The 20,255-nt window shown below is 54.1% G+C and overlaps 2 protein-coding genes across 2 annotated transcripts; one reads left to right on the top strand and one right to left on the bottom strand.

The window, feature by feature from the left end:
• The first annotated feature begins 5,788 nt into the window (after positions 1-5,788).
• Positions 5,789-7,983, top strand: SRARP (steroid receptor associated and regulated protein). Its single transcript, XM_046660499.1, has 2 exons — positions 5,789-5,888; positions 7,330-7,983. The coding sequence occupies exons 1-2, from the start codon at positions 5,807-5,809 to the stop codon at positions 7,755-7,757; spliced, it is 510 nt and encodes a 169-aa protein (XP_046516455.1). The 5' UTR covers positions 5,789-5,806; the 3' UTR covers positions 7,758-7,983.
• Positions 7,984-15,648: 7,665 nt separating this feature from the next.
• Positions 15,649-18,639, bottom strand: HSPB7 (heat shock protein family B (small) member 7). The gene is made up of 3 exons (XM_046660201.1): positions 18,368-18,639; positions 17,718-17,851; positions 15,649-16,496 (listed from the first exon to the last, which is right to left on the bottom strand). The coding sequence occupies exons 1-3, from the start codon at positions 18,543-18,545 to the stop codon at positions 16,317-16,319; spliced, it is 492 nt and encodes a 163-aa protein (XP_046516157.1). The 5' UTR covers positions 18,546-18,639; the 3' UTR covers positions 15,649-16,316.
• Between the last annotated feature and the right edge of the window lie 1,616 nt (positions 18,640-20,255).

Raw genomic sequence — 20,255 nt, 5'->3', positions numbered from 1 at the left:
GATTAGATTTGGCTGAATTTATCCTTATAAGTGCACTTTACAGAGATTTTGGGGTTTTAATGTTCTAGCTCAAACAATGGAGAATGGTTCTAACAGCACAGTTGGTTGATTGAAACCTGGACCCAACAGTGGTCTTCATTAAATGAAGCTGAGATGCCAGAAACCACTTAGAATAATATGTAGGAAGGAACCCAGACATTTGGGCTCGTTGCCTGGGACGGGCAGGAGCCAGGTAAACATGTGTGGACTGAATGAGTGAAGGATTATGACTTGCCTGGTTTCTCAGTGGGGCTATTGCTCCAGTATATTACCAACCAGCTCCCTCAGCCCCCACCTTCTCGCTCCGGTGTCCCCTTCCTCTTCATTGTCAGTGACGCACAGGGCCCCTCACCATCTCTGGAGTCTCCAGCCTGAACCTCCTCCACCTCCTACCCCAATGTCCTCGCAAGCTCACTTATTATTCATGCGTGAGTTACCCGCATTTTCCCAATAAGGAGAATTTTTTAAGTGGTTGGCCAACTTGTAGACATAAGCTTAAAGAGCAGCAGATAAACAGACAAATGTCTTTATACAATTTAGCTTATCATTTTGATTACACACATCTTGAAAGTCATGAATTATTTAATATAGTATATTAATTTATAAACGCTGCCCTTTTTTCTCTGCTCACGTGTCATGAAATGATTTTCTTAATTCTTCATGGGGACCTTTGACATGCACTTTTTAATTCCTCTCCATTTTTAAAATATTGTAAAGTACAGGAAAGTCAGATAAAATAATAAAATATTTTCTGTATGTCCATCATCCAGATTCGATAATTGTTTTGCTACACAGACTCAATATATCCTTCCTTTCTTTTTTCTTTCTTTCTTCCTTTTTTAATTGCTGAAGTATTTTATTTATTTATTTATTTATTTTAAAGATTTTATTTTTTTCCTTTTTCTCCCCTAAGCCCCCCAGGACATAGTTGCATATTCTTAGTTGTGGGTCCTTCTAGTTGTGGCATGTGGGACGCCGCCTCAGCGTGGCTCAATGAGCAGTGCCATGTCTGCGCCCAGGATTCAAACCGACGAAACTCTGGGGCGTCTGCAGCGGAGTGCGCGAACTTAACCACTCGGCCACGGGGCCGACCCCTAACTGCTGAAGTATTTTAAAGCAAATCCCAGATATCGTGTCATTCCATCTTTACATATGTGTGTGCAACTCTTAAAAAATGATCTTACATTTCCACAGTGCCCTGGTCATGGCTAACAAAATTACGAATATTCTTTGGAATCATTTACTATCTAACCACAATCGAATTTCTCTAATTGTCTCAAAATGTCTTTTTATGATTGCTTTGTTCAAATCAGGATTCATACAAGGTCCTCTCAGTCACAAAGGGTAGGTTTTTTGTTTGTTGTTTATTTGGTTTGCCTTTGAGTCCCTTTTATTTGAAAGCAATCCTTTCTCCTTGTTTTGTTGTTTGTTCCGCTTCGTTGCCTTACTGCGGCAGTGGGTCAGTCATCCTGTGGAACGTCCCACATTCTGGATTTCTTTGTGCTGTCTTTGCCCAGCTCCTCTGTCCTCTTATTTCCTGTAAATTAGCTGTAGAGGTCTGAGCAGGTTCAGATTCAATGTTTTTTCCTAAGAACATGTCATAGGTGCTGCTGAGCACTTCTGCTGAGTCACGTCAGGGACCCCTTTAGTGATGCTAAGCTCATGGTGGGTTTGGGTGGCAGCAGCCTGATTCCTTCTGTAGAAAGATCCCCATCAACCTTCCATGTCATCGTTTCTTCCTTTGAAGAGCCTTGAGTAAATGATTTAATTAGAGATTAGAAAATGATGCATTTCTGATTCTATCATTCTTTCCACATTTATTAGCTGGAATTCTTCTGTAAATAAGAACTTTTCCTCATCAACTAGGGCCATATGGTTACCTGGAAACAGCATTCAGGAAAAACAGGATAGAGCTCATTTCCTTTTTTAGATTGTTTTTATTTTTTTATTTTTAAAATTTTTTTTTAATTATTTTTTTAAAGATTTCATTTTTCCTTTTTCTCCCAAAGTCCCATGGTACATAGTTGTGTATTTTTAGTTGTGGGTCTTTCTAGTTGTGGCATGTGGGACACCGCCTTAGCATGGCTTGACAAGCCGTGCCGTGTCCACGCCCAGGATCCAAACCAGCGAAACCCTGGGCCTCTGAAGCAGAGCACGTGAACTTAACCACTCGGCCACAGGGCTGGCTCCTCGTTTCCTTTTTGAAAAATAACAGCTTGATGAGATATAATTCACATACCATACAATTCACCTTTTTAAAGGGTACACTTCAGTGGTTTTTAGTATATTCACAGAGTTGTGCAACCATCGCTGCTACCTAATTTCAGAACATTTTCATCACCCCAAAAAGAAACTTCATCCTCATTCACAGTCACTCCCCATTCTTCCGTCCTCCCAGCCCCTGACAAGCACTAATCTACTTTCGGTCTTTATGGCTTTGCCTGTCCTGGACGTTTTATATAAATGGAATCATACGGCATCTGATGACTGGCTTCTTCCACTTAGCGTTCAAGTTTCATCCATGCCATAGCATGTCAGTACTTGACTCTTTTTTATAGTCAAATAATATTCCCTTGTACGGATTTCCACAGCTGGTTTATCCATTCATCAGTTAATGGACATTGGAGTTGTTTTCACTTTTGCTATTATGAATAACACTGCTATGAACATTTGTGTACAAGTTTTTGTGCGGACGCATGTTTTCATGCTTGGGTATAAGCCTGAAATTGCTGGGTCTTAGGGTAACCCTATCTTTAACATTTGGAGGACCTGCCACACTGTTTTCCAAAGCAACTGCACCATTTAACAATCCTACCAGCAATCTGGGAGGGTTCCAATTTCTCCACATCCTCACTAACACTTGTTATTATCTGTCTTTTGGATGTTTATTTCCTTTTCCTTTTCAATTTTCAGAGTAAGGAGAAGGCGTCCTGGTTACTTCCTTTGGTGTCCAATGAGAGTCCTCCCCACTCATTTTTTTAAAGTACATTTTTTTTATTTCAGAATAATTTTAGATTCGTTAAAAAGTTGCAAAGATAGCACAGAGAGTTCCTGTACCCTCCACACCCAGTTTCCCATTTGTGAACATCTTACATAAGTGTAGAACATTTGTCAAAATAAGAAAGCAACTTCGCTACGTGACTGTTCACTAAACTCCAGACTTTATTTGGATTTCACCAGTTTTTCCGTTTATGTCTCTTTTCTTTTCTTTTTTTGTGGAAGATTAGCCTTGAGCTAACATCTGCTGCCAATCCTCCCCTTTTTGCTGAGGAAGACTGGCCCTGAGCTCACATCCATGCCCATCTTCCTTTACTTTATATGTGGGACGCCTGCCACAGCATGGCCTGACAAGTGGTGCCATGTCCGCACCCGGGATCCGAACCAGCCAACCCCCGGCCACCGAAGTGGAATGTGCAAACTTAACACTCCACCACCGGGCCGCCCCTAATGTCCTTTTTCTATTCCCGGATCAAATCCAGGATCCCACATTGCATGTAGTTGTCACATCTCCTTAGGCTCCTCTGCTCTGTGACAGTTTCTCAGACTTCCCTTGTTTTTCATGATCTTGACAGTTTGAGGAGCACTGGACAAATATTTTGCAGAATGTTTCTCAGTTTGGATTTTTCCCGTGACTAGATCAGGATTATGGGTTTGGGGAAGGACACCGCAGATGGGAAGTCCCCTTCACGCCCCCTGACCTCAGGAGCACATGCTCTCCACATGTGCCCCATCAGTGAAAAAAAAATTGTGGTAAAACATACACCCCCAGTCACTTAAGCCATCCAACACAAGCCACAGTATCCAGCTAGAATTTAATTTTGTTGTATTTTCTTTGATATTTGCATAGCATATCAGTTTTCTGTTGTTGCTGGAACAAGTTACCACAATCTAGTGGCTTAAAGAAACACAAATTTATTGTTAGTCGGTCAGAAATGCAACATGGGTCTTATTGGGCTAAAATCAAGATGTTGGTGGGAAGTTTCCTTTCTGGAGGTTCTAGGGAAAAATCCTTTCCTTGCCTTTTCCAATTTATAGAGGCCTTCTGAATTTCTTGGCTCTCGGCCCCCTTCCACCATCTTCAAAGCCAGCAATGGCAGGTTGAGGCCTTCTCACTTCATGCGTCTCTGGCCTTTTTCCATTGTCACATCTCTTCTAACTCAGCCAGGAAATGTTCTCCAATTTTAAGGACTAGTGTGATTAAATTGTGTTTCTTCAGATAATCCAGGATAATCTCCCCATCTCAAAGTCCATACCTGTGATATTGTGATTTATAATAAATATATATTTGGTCTTCGTTCTGGGTCCTGGCACAGAGCTCCTAACACCCTTGGAATTTCCCAAGTGATGAGAGAGATAAAGACTTCTTGTGTTATGTTAATAAAGCGATTTGAGAAATGCCCCTCCATCACCTAGGGATGGGGGCTGGTTGCCAGGGGAACCAACTGAGAGATTAGAGAGTTGGAACCTTCAGTCTCCCACCCACCAACCTCTGCGGAGAGGAAAGAGGCTGCAGCTGGAGATCAATCACCAGCAGCCAGTAATTTAATCAATCACGCCTAGGTGATGAAGCCTCCATAAACCCCCAAAAGAACAGGGTTTAGAGAGCTTCGGGGCTGGTGACCATGTGGAGATTCGGAGAGACCGGTGTGCTCGGAGAGCCCGGAAGCTCTGCTCCCCTGCCCACGGACCTTGCCCCCTGCCTCTGGCTATTCCTAAATTGTATCCTCTTATAATCAACTGATAATCCAGTAAATCAAAGGTTTCTCTGAGTCCTGTGAGCCTCTCTAGCAAGGAGGGAGTGGTGGGAACATCTGATCTATATGTGACAGTCACAGGTGACAACCTGGACTTGTGATTGGTGATTGGCATCTGAGGGGAGGGGGGCAGGGCAGTCTTGTAGGACCCAGCCCTTAATGAACCTGTGGGACCTGATGCTGCCTCCAGGTAGATAGCGTCAGAATTGAGTTAATTGCTTGGTGGTGTGGGGAAAAAAATGCTCATCAGAATACCCTTAATCACACCACAAAATCTCTCTTGCTGTGTAGGTAACACTCACAAGCTGGGGATCAGGGCATGGACGTCTTTGGAGGACCATTATTCTGCAACCACACAGAGTTACTTCTTAGTTATAGAAGTGATACTGTTTCCATTTAATGTAGCATTATCAATTTTCCTTTTTAAGCATATTTCCTTTTCAGTAAAAACAGCTGGTTGACTTCAAGGATGCTCTAGACTGGATGTGTCCCCCCAGAATTCATATTTTGAAACCTAATCCCCATTGTGGTGGTCTGAGGAGGTGGGGCCCGTGGGAAGTGATTAGGTCCTGAGGGTGGAGGCCTCACGATGGGACTATTGCCCTTATACAAGACACCCCACCGAGCTCCCTCGCCCCTTCCCCCACAGGTGACATAGCCAGGTAATGACTGCGGTTAGGGACACTGAGGCCCGGAGGAGAGGTTTCCAAGGCCTGACCCAAGTCAGGAAGCAGCTGGAGTTGGAAGAAAGAAGAAATAGTGTCTGTTTGTTAGAAGGCTTGCCTCCCAGCTACCCGACAACAATCTTGTTGACATAACCCTGTTGATCAAAGCAATCCCCTAACCGCCCCAAGCCAGTCCCCCAGCTCCCAGTGGAATTCACTCGGCGGATCCCACCCTAATCCGGATCCGGTAAATATAAAAGGTCTGTCTTTGGATGGGGAGCTACATCCTGGAAGAGCCTGCTGGGAACTGTTCTTGCCAGAGCTGGGACAGGCGCTGTGGCTGCAGCAATGGCCGCCTCAGAAGACCCCAAGGACCAGAGAGCCAGCCCTAACGTCATGGGCCTTGAGACAGACCTGGAGACCAGCTCAGGTAAGAGCAGGTGGAGGGTGCCTCAGCCCTGAGAAAGACCAGTTGGGGACAGGAGGGGTGGGGGACGGGGTGCTGGGGAGGCAAGGGTCGGAAGGCAGACACCCTCCCTTAGGGATGCCAGGATTCTCAAGTCGTGGATGGGCTTCATTTATTTCCTGTGTTAACGAACCTACCAGAACACAGGCTTCCTTCTGAGCCTGTGTTGTGGTGAAGAGCATGTAGTTAAGAGAGTGGATTGTTGATTATTTGGGTAACTGGAAAAGTTACTTTTTTTAAGAGCACAGGCTTTGGGTTCAGAGCGACCTGCTCTGGCAGGTACTTCATTGACAAGTCAATTGATAGGTTCATGACGTCTCCCTGTTGCGGGGCCTTCAGCTGGGTTGGGAGGACAGAACAGGGATCCCCAAGGCAGATGGGACCGGGCACTGATGGCGTTCTCTGAGGCTGTGGACAAGACTCTGGGGAGGAAGAGCGCCTCATGGTGCTCCGTGAGGACCACCCTCCATCTGTCCAAGCTGGGCCTCAGTTTCTTCACCTGCAAAAGGTGGGCAGGGTTTCCTTGGTTCAAAGACCTCACTACTCACAGGGTGGCCCATGGACCAGCAGCACCAGCATCCCCAGGGAGCTTATTAGAAATGCAGAACCTCAGGCCCCCCTCCAGACTCGCTGGACCAGAATCTGCATGTTCTCCAGATGCCCAGGCGGTCCATGCAAACAGCGAAGTCGAGAAGCTCTGAGGCAGTGGGCTCTGTGCTCCTGGAAGGCAGACGGCTGACACAGGGGGGAAAGAGGCTGGAGCTGGAGATCGATCACCAGCAGCCAGTAATTTAATCAATCATGCCTAGGTGATGAAGCCTCCATAAACCCCCAAAAGAACAGGGTTTAGAGAGCTTCGGGGCTGGCGACCATGTGGAGATTTGGGGAGACCGGTGTGCTCAGAGAGCCTGGAAGCTCTACTCCCCTGCCCACGGACCTTGCCCTGTGCCTCTGGCTGTTCCTAAGTTGTATCCTCTTATAATCAACTGGTAATCCAGTAAGTCAAGTGTTTCTCTGAGTCCTGAGAGCCTCTCTAGCAAGGAGGGGGTGGTGGGAACCTCTGATCTAAGTGTGAGAATCACAGGTGACAACCTGGACTTGCGATTGGTGATTGGCATGGCGGGGGGGGGGGGGGCAGTCTTGTAGGACCGAGCCCTTAATGAACCTGTGGGATGTGATGCTGACTCCAGGTAGAAGTGAGTTAATTGCTTGGTGGTGTGGGGAAAAAACACACATCGGAAGACCCTGATGCTGAAATCCATGCTCTTAGACCCCACTGTCTTCCCATCTTTGTGTGTCAACCAAGCCACAGTTAAAGCCTCGTTGAGCGAATGAACAAATGAATTAAAGAGACCATACCGCTCGCTGTGCTAACGCACACCTTTGGTCTTTTCCTTCTCTCTAGAGGGGAAGCCAGCCCGCCATCAGAAGGCCATCCCCACTGCTCACCTAACTTTCGTCTTTGATTGTGCACGTGGGAAACAGCTCTGCCTGGCTGCACCCTCAGCACCACCCCGAGCCCCTAGGCCCAACCCAGGACCTGTCACCCCTCCAATGAAGACCTACATCTTGTTCTGCGGGGGAAACCAGCCCCAGCAAACTCATGAGGTCCCCCTGGGTGGGGGGTGCCTTGCCCAGGCGGAGGGTACCTTGCCACCCTCTGGAGGGACTGTGGCCCCAGCTTCCTCCCCGGGCAGCCCACTCGGGTGCCAGGAGGCTCCTGAAGCCAAGGGGAGCCCCTTGAAGACTGTGCCCTCGAGGTCTTCAGCTTGGGGAACAGTCATAGGCTCGCTCAAAGCCCTCTCCTCCTGCGTCTGTGGACAGGCAGATTAACTGGAAAGGCCTGGCCACGGGAGGAAGGGGCTGGCAAGCCAGGCTCGGTGCCCAGGGGCTGCAATTCCCAGAGCCCACTCCCTTTTCCCAGCCAAGCAGAAGCCTTTTGTGCCTGAGCCAAAGAAAGAGCAGTAGATCAACTGAAGGACATCTGAAACAGCCACCAAGTACACACTCAAGGGTATCCTTCCTCCTTCCTCCCTATCTTTGTCAGCCTTTCAGCAGAAGCAAGATAAGCCGCCTCCACATGGAAAGAGACTAATGCATTCATACAGCAAATCCTAACGGAGCATCTTCTACATACCAGGCCCTGCAAAGTGCTAAGGAAGATACCACAGCTTGCTTGGTGCTTATATTCTTGGGGCGGGGGCGGGGCGAGGAGAAAGGTTAACCTAATAAAGATAATTTTGAGCAGGGAAACGAGTGCTGTGTAGGAACTGGAACAGTGTGCTGTGATGGCCAGCGATGGGAGCAAAGAGCTTCTCTGATATGATGGGTGGGAAAGGCCTCTCTGCTTGGGTAACAAAGTGTGATCTAAAAGAGGAGAAAGCCAGCACTGAAGAGCCACCTTCCCAGGGCCACCTGGCTGGCATCTTGTCCCGGTGCAGACCAGAGCAGGGGCAGGACGCCCCAGCAGGACAGGCAGGGGCAGTACATTGGCTGCTGTTGTCTTGGCTCAAATGCAAGTGTGTAGGTCACTGGGAGGGTGTGGACACCAGATGGGGAATTAAAGGGCCCGGGTGGGACCTGACAATCTGAGAAGAGAAAGAAGGGAACTGGCTTCTCAAGAGGGGGTGGGAGTGCTCAGGGAGGGAGGGAATATCACGTTTGAACAAGTGGAAATAGAGATATTATTTATTGAGCATCTACTGTATACCAGGCTCATGCTGCCCCTAGGGATATAGACAAAAGAGGGGGCCTGGTCTCTACCCCACGGGGCAGTCATGTTCCCCTGCAGGAACTGGGGTCACTGGTGTGTATGTAAGTCTAAGAGATGCACAGCACTCTGTGAAATCCTAAATCAACACACCTGAGGAAGTGTGTCTCAAGGCTCTTGGATTAAAATTGCTGAATATTCATTTATTTATTCAATGACTATTTTCCTAGTTTCCTACAAACACTGGTGGCTAACACGTATTGGCCATTTGCCCTGTGCCAGGGAAAAGACATCCTCACAGTGACAGTACGAGGAAGCACTATTTTTGTACGCATTTCACAGATTAGGGAACTGAGGCACAGAGAGGTTGAGGAACGCACTCGAGTTCTGACAGACTGGAACAGTTGGGATTAGAACCCAGCCAAGGCTGGTGCTCCAGTTCTTGCTCCTAACCATGGGGCAGATGGCCACTCATCTTGGCAAGGTCTCTTCTAGGCAGAGGGGATTGGAAGCCAGGTACCTGAGGGTTACTGTAAATATTCAATAAGAATATGATTAGGGGCTGGCCTGGTGGCACAGCGGTTAAGTGCACACGTTCCACTTCAGTGGCCTGGGGTTCACCGGTTCGGATCTTGGGTGTGGACATGGCACCACTTGGCAAGCCATGCTGTGGTAGGCATCCCACATATAAAGTAGAGGAAGATGGGTACAGATGTTAGCTCAGGGCCAGTCTTCCTCAGCAAAAAAAAAAAAAAAAAGAGGAGGCTTGGTGGCAGATGTTAGCTCAGGGATAATCTTCCTCAAAAAAAAAAAAAAATGATTACCCTTCGACCTTGTTCCCAACAAAGACACAGATGAAAAGAAGTTGATCTTGTTTAATTTGCTGTTTTCTTGTTTAACCTGATGGGTGACTCAAGGGTCACAGGGTTTATGAGCTGGTCTTGGGGAAGAAAAAGAATGCCTTCAAGGAAGTTAGGACCACCAGATAAGCAGCCCCCAGCTGCCTGAGCCCAGAAGTCTGGTTGCCCAAGGGCGTATCTGGAGTGAAAGGAGCAGGAATTCCCCTTTGTTTCTCTGAAACCCCTCCCCCCAAGCCCCTTGGCTCTATAAAGACCCCCTGCTTTCTTCTCCTGTTAAGGTGGATTTGAGAGAACCCATCCTCCCTTCTCGTTTTGGACAATTCGAATGAATAAACCTGTCACCATCTCCAGGCACTGACGTCTCAGTGACTGGCTTATTGTGACTTGGGCACACGAATTTGAAATTAAGAGGTTTGGTATCAGATCCAGAGAGAACAGATATAATCCTGTCCTCAAGGAGCTCACAACCTGGTGGGGGAGGCAAGAAAGGAGGTGCTTATTGCCAGAGCATCTGATAAGTGCAACAGTAAAAGCACACAGAATGATGCTGGGGCTGGAGGAGAGGGCCCAGACCTCTCTGGGGAGAGGAGATCAGGGAGGGCTTCCTGCAGGAAGTGACGTCTAAACTAAGATCTGACCAGTGTGTGAGCCATACAAAGGCAAGGGGGCAGGGATGGCAAGGGTTCCAGGAAGAAGGACCAGAGTCGTTCAGTCTGACTGCAATAGTCATTCATTCATTTAACAATTATTTATTGGCACCTACTGTGTGCTGGGTTCTTGGCTAGACCCTGGGATGGAGCAGTGGTAAGACAGACGAGGCCCCACCACAAAGGAGCTCACCTTCCCGTGTGCACACACACAAAACAGAGAGGCCAGAGAAGTGGCAGGGACCACATCTCGTTCGGCCTTGCAGGCCACGCGGAGGTCTTTAGATCTTATTCTAGGCTGGGGACTGTTGGGACTTGTAAGCAGAGAGTGACAAGACCAGACCTGCCTTAAAAAAAACTGCCTGGAGCCCTTGCTGGAATCAGAAGGCAGAGAGGAAGCTCAGGAGGTCACACCTGAAGCCAGGTGAGGGGGTTATGGTTTGGACTAGAGGGACGGTGACAGCATAATCCAGACCACGTGTGCCCCCTCCACTTTCCTCCCCGGTGGAGAGTCACTGGACTGGAAGAGCCCAAGGACATCATCCCGCAAAGGGAGTCTGAGACCCTCAGGGAAAAGGGTGAGGCCTGTGGCTGCACATCTAGCTTTGCACCAGCAGGTGTCACCCTACCACCAGACTGGAGGCACCTGTTGTGGCCAGAGCGGGAACGCCAGAGCCAGCCGGCCAGTGACCCAGCCAGGGCCGTGTTTTCAGAAACCAAACTTGCTTTTTTTCTTTGTTTCCTTTTTTTTTTTTTTTTTGAGGAAGATTAGCCCTGAGCTAACTGCTGCCAATCCTCCTCTTTTTGCTGAGGGAGACTGGCCCTGAGCTAACATCCGTGCCCATCTTCCTCTACTTTATATGTGGGACGCCTATCACAGCATGGCTTGCCAAGAGGTGCCATGTCCACACCCAGGATCCGAACTGGCGAACCCCAGGCCGCTGAAGCAGAACATGTGCACTTAACCGCTGCGCCACCGGGCCAGCCCCTACCCAACACCCCTTCATCTAGAATAATGACTATTGCTATTTTCATACGCATTCCATGCCACCTCTGTTCCTCTCACACCACACCCACATGAGAGGTGAGTATGGTTTTTATCGGCACTTTACAGATGAGGAAACTGAGGCACAGAGAGAGGAAATGATATGCCCAAGGTCACCAACTAGCAAGAGGCAGAGCCCACATCCGGAGCTGCCCAGGCAGAGTGACCACACACCTGTAGTCGCAGCATCGTGACCCGGTTCTCTGTCTGTTGAGGGAGGGAAGGGGGGAGGAAGGAACGTTTTCCAAGACCCAGCCTAGGGCCTGGCGGTGTGTAGGGAGAGCCTGGGGGCTGAAGAGGGAAGCGGGGCGCTCGCTGAGGCCGAGCACACAGGTGGAGGAGAATAGCTCAGTCAGTCTCGTCACCCCAGTCCTGGGAGGCGCGATCTCATTTTACAGATGAAGAAACTGAGGCTCGGGCAGGGTGAGCGACTGGCTCAAGGTCACACAGCTGGTAAGTTGCAGAGCCAGGGTTGAAATGGAGGTAGTCTGACCCCAGAGCTTTACCTACCGACCACACCGTAGGGACTTACCGAAAATCTGCTGAGGGCATGAATCGATAAATAATAGACTTTACTTATTCCATGGACGTTATTGAACCAGCGAGGGAAAGTGCAAATAAGCGAATGTGTATCCAGGTTGGCAGCCATGCTTGATCAGGACTGTGTCCCCAGTGCCCTAAAGGGCCTGGCACATAATAGGTGGTCGAGAATTGTGTGCGGAGGGAGGGAGGGGCAGGTTTTTGGTCCTGCTCTCTCCTCTCCGGCTCCCTGGGGCCCACAGCCCTGCTTTGTGCCCTTCAGGGAGGCACCCCAGAGGGCCCCCCACCCTGTCTAGTAGCCCCCAGACTCCCACGAAAGGTTGTCCTGGTCCAGGCCGTGGAGGGCCTCAGAGCCCGGGCCTGGCCTGGCCGGCTGGCACACGAGCCACAGCCAGCTGTGGGTGGCCCAGCTGTGCTGACTGTAAACAGCTCCCTGCCCTGCCCACAGGCTCTGCCTCGGCCCCAGTCGGGCAGACTCAAGTCGCTGCTGCTTTTCCCCGAGACAGGCCTCCAGGCGCCAGGCAGCTCCTCTGCCCTCCAGTCTCGGGGGCTGAAGCTGGGGACGTCAAGATCCAAATCTAAATGAAATGACAGCAGCTGAGGCCCACGGGGCATCTTCAGTGCACGGCATCCGTGAGCTACGGTTAGCTACCATGTGCCATGCCCTTTCCGTGCATTACAAAACAACCCTAGCAGGGAGATCCTATTAGCACCATTTTACAGACAGGGCAACTGAGGCACAGAGATGTTCAGTTACTTATTCAAGATCACACAGCTCAGAAGCAGCGGACCCAGGATTTGAAACCAGGTGGTGGGGCTCCAGAGTCTACAACTGACCCTCCGCTCTTCACTGAGGCTTGCTAGCCTTTTTCAATGTCCTACAAATATTTACTTAGCGCCTTTCCCAGGCCGGGCTTGGGAGCGAGAGGGCAGATGAGGCATCTTCTGCCATTGCAGAACTGGGATGAAGGGCAGACTGGGGAGCGGATGAGGGGAGGGGGAGTTGGGGGGTACAATGTGGGAGGCAGGGATTCCTGGGCCAGAGAAGGGGGGCCATGGGGGTGGGGGCTTGGTCTGGTAGAGAAGCCCTGGCCTGAGGGTCCCCCTGGGTCTTCCTCTCATCTTCACCACTGAGTTGCTGTGTGACGCTGGGCAAGGCCCTATCCCTCCCTGGGCCTAGCACTCCCAGTCATATCTTGAGGAGTTTGGAGTAACTCCCTGAGGGCACAGGACTGGCCAAACTGGCCAACCACATGGGGGGCAGTGGGGCTCAGGGCCTGCCCCCACCCTCGGGCATGTGTTCCTTTCATCTGAGTTTGAGTTTCGTTTGAAGACAAGTTTTGGGCTGAGGGTACTCTGTCTGCGTCTCCGAGCTGGTAGTTCTGGAGGGCTTTCTGGAGGAGGAGGCTTTGACCTGGGCTAGGCCTTTAAAAGTGAGGGAACCTGTGAGGTCCTCTGCACCCCTCACCATCTCTGGCACCACCTGACCTGGACCTTCCACAGGTCTCTAGTCCCAGAGGGCTGTGTCTTTTCAGCTTCCCCTGCCTCCCGCGCAGGCCCACCCCAAAAACTATCAGATGAAGGGATTCTCCTTCCTGGCACAGGACACCAGGGTCAGGGCAGGGGCGCTGCCTGGCCCCCTGGTGGTGGGGGCACTGATCTGGGCTGACCCAGCAGAGGGCTTTCTAGAGCCACAGTCAAGGATTCAAAGCCCAGCCATGGCACTTCTAAGCCGGGTGACCTTGGGCCACTTCCAAGCTGGGTGACCTTGGGCCAGTTGCTAGACCTCTCTGAACCTCCTTGTCCTCTTTGGTACCTACCTTGCAGGATTGTTGCGGGGATGAGCAGTGGCTTGGCACATACTAGGCCTTCAATGAACCAGGCCGCTATAATTATTCTTCAGTGGGTGGGGGCGGGGCGCGGGGCCCGCAGCCAGGCCTATATTTAGCTTGGAAAGGGTCGGGGGCGCAGGAGACAGCGCCACCGCCAGCCCAGGCATCTCGGGGGCGGAGCCGATGAAAGACTGCCTGCCGTCCCCACCTCCCAGTCCTCCTCTTCCGCAGGGTCACCTTGGCGGGACTGCCTCAGACTGGACGTGCCCAGTGCCCAGCGGCCGCTCTAGCCCCTGCGCAGCCCTCATCCCCCCACCCCGCGATCTGGAGAGGGGGCTGCTGGGGCGTGGGGGGTGGGGAGTACTTGGCCCCTTCGGCCACTTGGGGAGCGGCCCCCTTTTCCAGGCTCGGCTCCCCGCGGCCTAGCCCTGCCCCCTCCCCCCCACCCCAAGGAGGGGCACCGCTGGGGTCGGGAAGCCAAGGTGAGCCTGACCCGGTGGGGGTCGAGGAAGTGGGGAAGCTGGTCTGGCTCCTCCGCCAACTCCCCGACGATGAGTGTCAGGGCTGCAAATAGCCCAGTGGAATCAATGAGTCACGGAAGCTGGAAATACCGCGCCCCCTCTCCCCTCCCCTCCTTCTGCCTGCAGCCGGAGCTGCACTGGGGAGCGCCCAGAAGGCACTCTGATTTCCTACTGCTTGGCGGTGTGGGGCATCCAGCCAGAGAGCACCCAGACTCCCTGAACCAGCCAGCCCCCCAGCCAGGTTCCACCCCAACTCTGTCCCTGGGGCTGTGTGACCCTGGGCCAGTCACTCAGCCTCTCTGGTCCCCAGAGTCCATCTGGTACAAGATGGGCCTCAGGAGGGCAGGCTACCCAGTGCAGCAGGCCCACCTCTGGTGTCCCTGTGCCTGGGACAATGCCTGGCATGTGGTAGCAGGGGTGGCAGTTGGAAGAAAAGGTGCTGCAAGATTTTTTACAGAAGTAATTCCCGGATTCCTGCCCAGGTGGATATGAAAGTCAAGGGAGGAGGCCCAAGGACACCCACATTTCTGTGAGGCTTTGAGCTCTACTGGAGCTATCCAACCCCCCCCCCCCCCCCCCCCCAACCCAGGCCCCAATCTCAAGGAAGGCCTCTGTTTATTCCCCACCCGGCCTCCAGCCCCACCCACTGTTTGAGAACTTGACGCAGGTGCTCTCCAGAAGTCTGTGATTCTGTTGTTTATTGTGTGTGCAGTGTACAATTCTAGGACCCTCCCATGCCCCCTCCCCTCCCATCCCCCAAGGGCCCCTGAACGGCGGGGCTAAGAGGTCACCCTAAGACCACTGGCCGAAGAGGGGCAGAGAGCAGAGGCTGGCCCTTTGCCCTCACCCCTGCTTCTGTATATGGGAGACTGAGCCCCAGTCACTGGGGGCAGCTGGGGCTCCCCAGAGTGAAGGCGACAGGGGGTCCCCACCCTGGCCTAGGGACCAGGAGGGAACTGGGTTGGGGGCTCTTCCTATGATGCAGGCATTCTCCAGCAGAAAGATGTGGGGGCAGGGTGTACAGGCCACGAGGGGCAGAAGGGGGTCACCACTCCCCAGTGCACAGAGGGGTGGGGGGCGGCGCGAGAGCAGCTTCCGATGCCCTGGGTTCAAATTCGACCTTCAGTGAGTAAGCTGGGTGCTCAGAGACTCAGTTTCCCCATTGATAAAAATGGAGACTGTAGGTCTGATTTTAGAATGTTCTGAATTCGGCCTCAACCAATGGTAATACTTAGTATCTGAAGGACAGTGATAGGTGTCGTGCGTGTGTGTGTGCATGCATGTGTGTAGGGGGGCTATGCACACATCAAGCCTATAGATTCATAAAGGGGAAAGGATGGGAAAGGCCACTGGCCACAGGGGAAGGTTGACAAGAAGCTGGGGTCCATGTTTGAAGTCCCAAAGCCCCCCCCCCCCACGCTTTCTCCCACCTGTTGGGTGACCTGTCTGCCCGGGAGGCAGCCCCCTGGAGCCCAGGCCTCTGGGTGGGGTGAGAAGGACCAGCCCCCCACCCCAGTCAGCCTTGCCTGGGGGCACGAGCAGGTCGCAGACAGCAGGAGCGTCACACGGTTTATCACGAGCCAGCTGTATTGGAAAAACGCCATATATACAGACGCAAGGTGGCCCTGCCCTGGCATAGCTGGCTGGCTGGGGGCACCAGGTGGGCCGGCGGCCTGGCAGCTGGTCTGGGGGTTGGAGATGGCAGAGGGGAGACTTTCCATCCCAGCTGTCTCCTGGCCTCCCTGTGCCCCCGGGCAGTTCAGCTGAGACAGGCACCTCTGCTTGCGATTTCCCTCTGCCTTTCCCACGCCCCTCGCCAAGGAGCCCCAGGTCCCCGGTCCCCCTGGCCCTACCTTGCAGAGACTCCATAGATCAAAGGAATTGCCTGTCTGTCTGTCCTGCAGATTATTTGCCCAGAGATCCTGCTATCCCAATCTCCGTTCCCCAAAGTGGCTTCTCTGGGATCGCCCTTTCCCCATCCCAATCCCTTTATTCTGGATTAAGTGAAAGAGGGCACATCTGGAATCTGGGGGCCACGGGTCAGGCAAGGGGGGTCCCTGGGCTGCCTTGGGCAAAGCAGAAGACCTTAACTGGGGGGGACGACCCACCTGGGGTCTGCAGGGTGTCAGAGCCTGGAGTCTGGGCTGAGATGTCCTGGAGGCTGTCATGAGGGGGTTAGGAAAACCTCTGGCAGGCCAGTGGGGACAAGGTGGGGAAAGGCAAGGGAAGGGAGGCCCTCAGATTTTTATCTCCGTCCGGAAGATCTGCTGGACGTGCTCTGTGTGTGGGTGGCGTCGCGCCCGGATGGTGAGGCTGCCGTCCTCCCTCAGAGCCGAGGTCACGGATGTGGGGTCCACGTCCTCTGGCAGCTGGCACTTGTGAGCGAAGGTGTTCATGACGGTGCCATCCGCTGCCAGCTGGGGAAGGGGTGATGGGTCAAGTCAGGCTGCCCCCAACCTCCGTCCTACTTATGTCAGCCACAGCCCCTTCTCCCCAGTCTAAGCCCAGCTGGGCCCCCACATGCCAAGGGGTTCTGCTCTCGGGTGCAGAGGCCCGGGGGAGGGGCTGGCCAGGGTGGTGGTTGAGTGCAGGACAGGCACAGAGGGGCTGAGAGGAGCTGCGGCAGTTCTGAGGGGTAGGCAAGGGCTTGGTGGAGGGAGCTCAGAGAGGGAGGCAGAAGCTAGGCCTCCTGAGCAACAAAGAGAAGATGGCACAGAACAGAGCAGAGCCCTCCTGGACACCCAGACACATGGAGTGTCCACCGCCAGGGCCGGGCCAGCTGCCCCTCCCTCATGACTCGGCCAGCACATAGTGTCCAGAAGAGGCCGGGGTGGCTGAGTCACTGGCAGGGCTGGCAGGGCTGGCACGTGCTGCCCACTGGTCCCAGTGCCCACAGTCCTTGGCTTCCCTGGCGGGGTGCCAGGGGAAGAAGCCGGGCTATGGGGTCTCCAGAGGAAGCCTTGGGCAGACCCTCTCCTAGGGCAGCTGTGGCTGTGGCCCGCTGGGGGCAGCATCCCCATTCAGGCCGGGCCACACCCTCCTCCTGAGTGCAGGCCTCCTGGGAGCTGGGACTCAGAGACCCTAGTGACACAGTGACCCCGAGACCTGTGGGTAAAGGAAGTGTGGGGTTCAGAGTGTGTGTGACCCTGAACTACAGGGCCTCACTCAGGGGCCTGAGGAGGGGGCGGGGCCTCTGGGACCAGGAGGGAAGAGGGCTTGAGAGGTGTCATGTGAGGGAGCTCCCCCCGCAGCTGCCTAGGGGAGCCCCCCAACTGAGCGCATGCCCACCAGAAGAGATGTCCTCACTTAACCACTGTCTCCCTCCTCTCCTCTCCCGTCTCACCTCACTCCTCAGGTGCCCCCCGCCTGCGTCCTTCCACCCCTCGCCAGTCCCCCGTGGCTCCCTCAGCTGCCCTTGGCTCCTGAAGAAAGGATCTGAGAGCCTTGGGGCAGACAGAGGCAGGAACGGGGACCCACGACCCACAGGCTACAGGAGCCAGGTCTGCCATTTGCCCTGGTGGAGTTGGGGAAGGCACTGGTCAGGGTCTGGGGTCCAAGGATGGGACACAGGCGTGGGGACACTGGGCCAAGGGTCCAGGGGTGGAGCCCGGGGTCCGGGTGGGGTGGGCAAGCCTCACCTTCTCAGCCCGCACCTCGATGTGGTTGTTGGAGGTGGTGACGATGATGTCTTCAGGTGAGAAGTCGCTCACGTCCACTGCAAACTCATAGGCGTCTCCGAGGGTCTTGATGTTGCCCGGTCCCCCGGAACGGGCTGTGGAGAGGGCTGCCGTGAGCTGAGCCAGCGCAGGCTTGCATCAGAACCCGGATTTCTGGCTCCTGCTCCTGGGCAAAGGGTGCAGCACCCCCAGGCCTGACCTCCACCCAGCTGTTGCTCCTAACCCCTGCCTACCCCTCACCTCTTGCAGCCCACCTTTTCCATGGAGGGAGGGGGCCTCACCCAGCACAGATGGATGTGACACCCTCTGGAGCAACCCACTCCAGGCCTGGAGGCTGGGGGATGCATACCCCCCAACCCCATCCAGCCCTCCAGGGCTCCACCAAGGACCTGGCCACAGTCCCTGTGTGGCCATTGGCATCACAGCTGTCCCCTGGGCCACAGGTGTTCCTAGGAGGCCTGCTTGTTCTCATGGCCACATCTGTCCTGGTGGCCACACGTGGCTGCAGCTGTGCAGCACCTGCTCCCGGCAGCTCGGCACCACATCCACTTTCAGAGGTGCCCTCAGCAGGTGTCCCCTACCTGTGCATCTCCCCCTCCCAGAGCACTTGCCTGGGAAGGCCAGGGGCTCCGAGCGGGGCCGCATGAAGCTGCCGAAATCCTCGGAGAACATGCTCAGGGCCTTCTCCATCGGGGGGTCCTGGGCCGGGAGGGCGTGGGAGGCTGAGGAGGCCGAGGAGGAATGGAAGCTTCTCTCCGCTCTGAAGGTGGAGGAGGTCCTGTGGCTCATCCACGGGTGGGCGGCCGGGCCCTGGCCAGGCGGGCAGGGTGGACGGGAGAGGGTGCGGGCGGCAGGCTCCGGGGAGCGTGCCGGACCCCAACTGCCGGTGCTTTATAAGGCCTGACCATCCCTGGGCTCGGGGCCAGCCTCTTGTCTACCAGCTAAATTTAGGCCTCTCCGTGGCCCGGAGGGGGCTGGAAATCTTCTCCAGTGAGACGGCGCTGCTGACAGTCCAACACACGCGGGCCGAGCCCGAGTTCCCAGCCCAGCATTCCAGGCCGATAACTCCAGCCCAGGGCCTCCACACGCAGCGCGGCAGGGGCCAGTGCTGTCCCTTTGCCACTCAGACCCCCGTGCCCATCCTGGGACCTTGTGTGTGTGGTGTTTCTGTGTCTCTGTCTCTCGCATCAGCCTGGGGCTCCCTGCGGACTGTGCCTCCCCCATCAGATTGTAAGCTCTTTGAGGATAGGGCTGTCTCTAGTTCCTGTCCCCCTCCCCTGAAGTTCCAGCCCTTGGTTAGAGGGGCTCTGGGTAGTGGGCAATCAGGGCAGAGGGGCCCAAGCCCCTGGCTCTGGGGAGGGCAGGCAATGCAAGGTCAGGAGGTCCCGGGTGGGTGGCGGACCCCCACCTCTGGACCCCTATGCGAGGTGAGGGCTCCCTCCTGCAGATGATGCTCACAGCCATCTCTTAGGAGGGACTGAGACAGCCCTGGTGGTGTGTGTGTGGGGTATAGAATGTGCAGCTGTCCCCCTGCCAGCTCCCACGGGGACCCAGATTCTGTGCTTGCCCTCCCCCAACTCTGGGAACTTACTGGGGCCCCAGAGGAGAAAGCTGGCAGCCTGAGGCAGGGCTGGAGGTCGGGGCCAGACTCAGAGGAGGAGGGCAGATAATGTGGTAATTGTCCTTAAAGATCCAGAAGGTTGTGCTCCTGGGAACTCGGCTTGACCTCCAGCTCAGAGGAGATGCCTGAGACTGCGGTGGGCCAGAACTCAGCTAGAGATGAAGGAGAATTCCAGAAGAAACTGCTCCACCTCTGACTATTGGAGGGCCTGCTGGGCCCGGGCCCCTGGCTCTGAGCTTTTCAGCTCGGCCGTTTGACCCCACATGGCTCAGGACTGAAGCATTATTCCCATTTCTTGCAGAGGGGGCCAGCTTGCCTGTGGGTAAGGGGCAGAGCTGGGATTTGAACCCAGACGCGTCTGAACCTCGGTCCTCCAGGAGGCCAGAGTGACCAAATGTATGTGTATGGAGACAGGCTGCCCTGAAGACGCTGAGAAGCCCCTCTCTGTCCACCTGTGGCTCAGCAAAACCAGGACTGGCCTGGGGGCCAGGTTGGGGGAAGGCCACTTGGGGAGGTGGGCAGGCCCTCTGCTGCTGCCCAGGTTGCAGTGTGGGGCCTCTGCTCTCCTCTCCAAATCTTGCCCTCCTCCTCCAGGGAGGCCTCTCTGATTGCTGCAGTGTCACAGGGAGCCCTGCCCAGCTGCCCACCCCAGCACCGGGCAGGGTGATGTGGTCTTCCTGTGTCTGTGGTTTCTCTGCCATCCTCTCTCCCATATCAAGCTGGCAGTTCCTCCAAGGCAGGGGTTCACCTGTGGCCCCATTAGTTTGGGGGCTCCTGAAGGTGGGGACTGTTTCTTCTTTCTTGGGCTCCCACAGAACTTCATCCTTGGGGGCTCCATCCACAGGGTAATTACTGGTGCTGCTGGTCCAGGGAGTGGG

This window comes from Equus quagga, chromosome 5 (assembly GCF_021613505.1).
Source record: "Equus quagga isolate Etosha38 chromosome 5, UCLA_HA_Equagga_1.0, whole genome shotgun sequence".
Taxonomy (NCBI): domain Eukaryota; kingdom Metazoa; phylum Chordata; class Mammalia; order Perissodactyla; family Equidae; genus Equus; species Equus quagga.
Note: the sequence above shows the minus strand (reverse complement) of the source record. Positions and strands in the feature narration are given on the sequence as shown.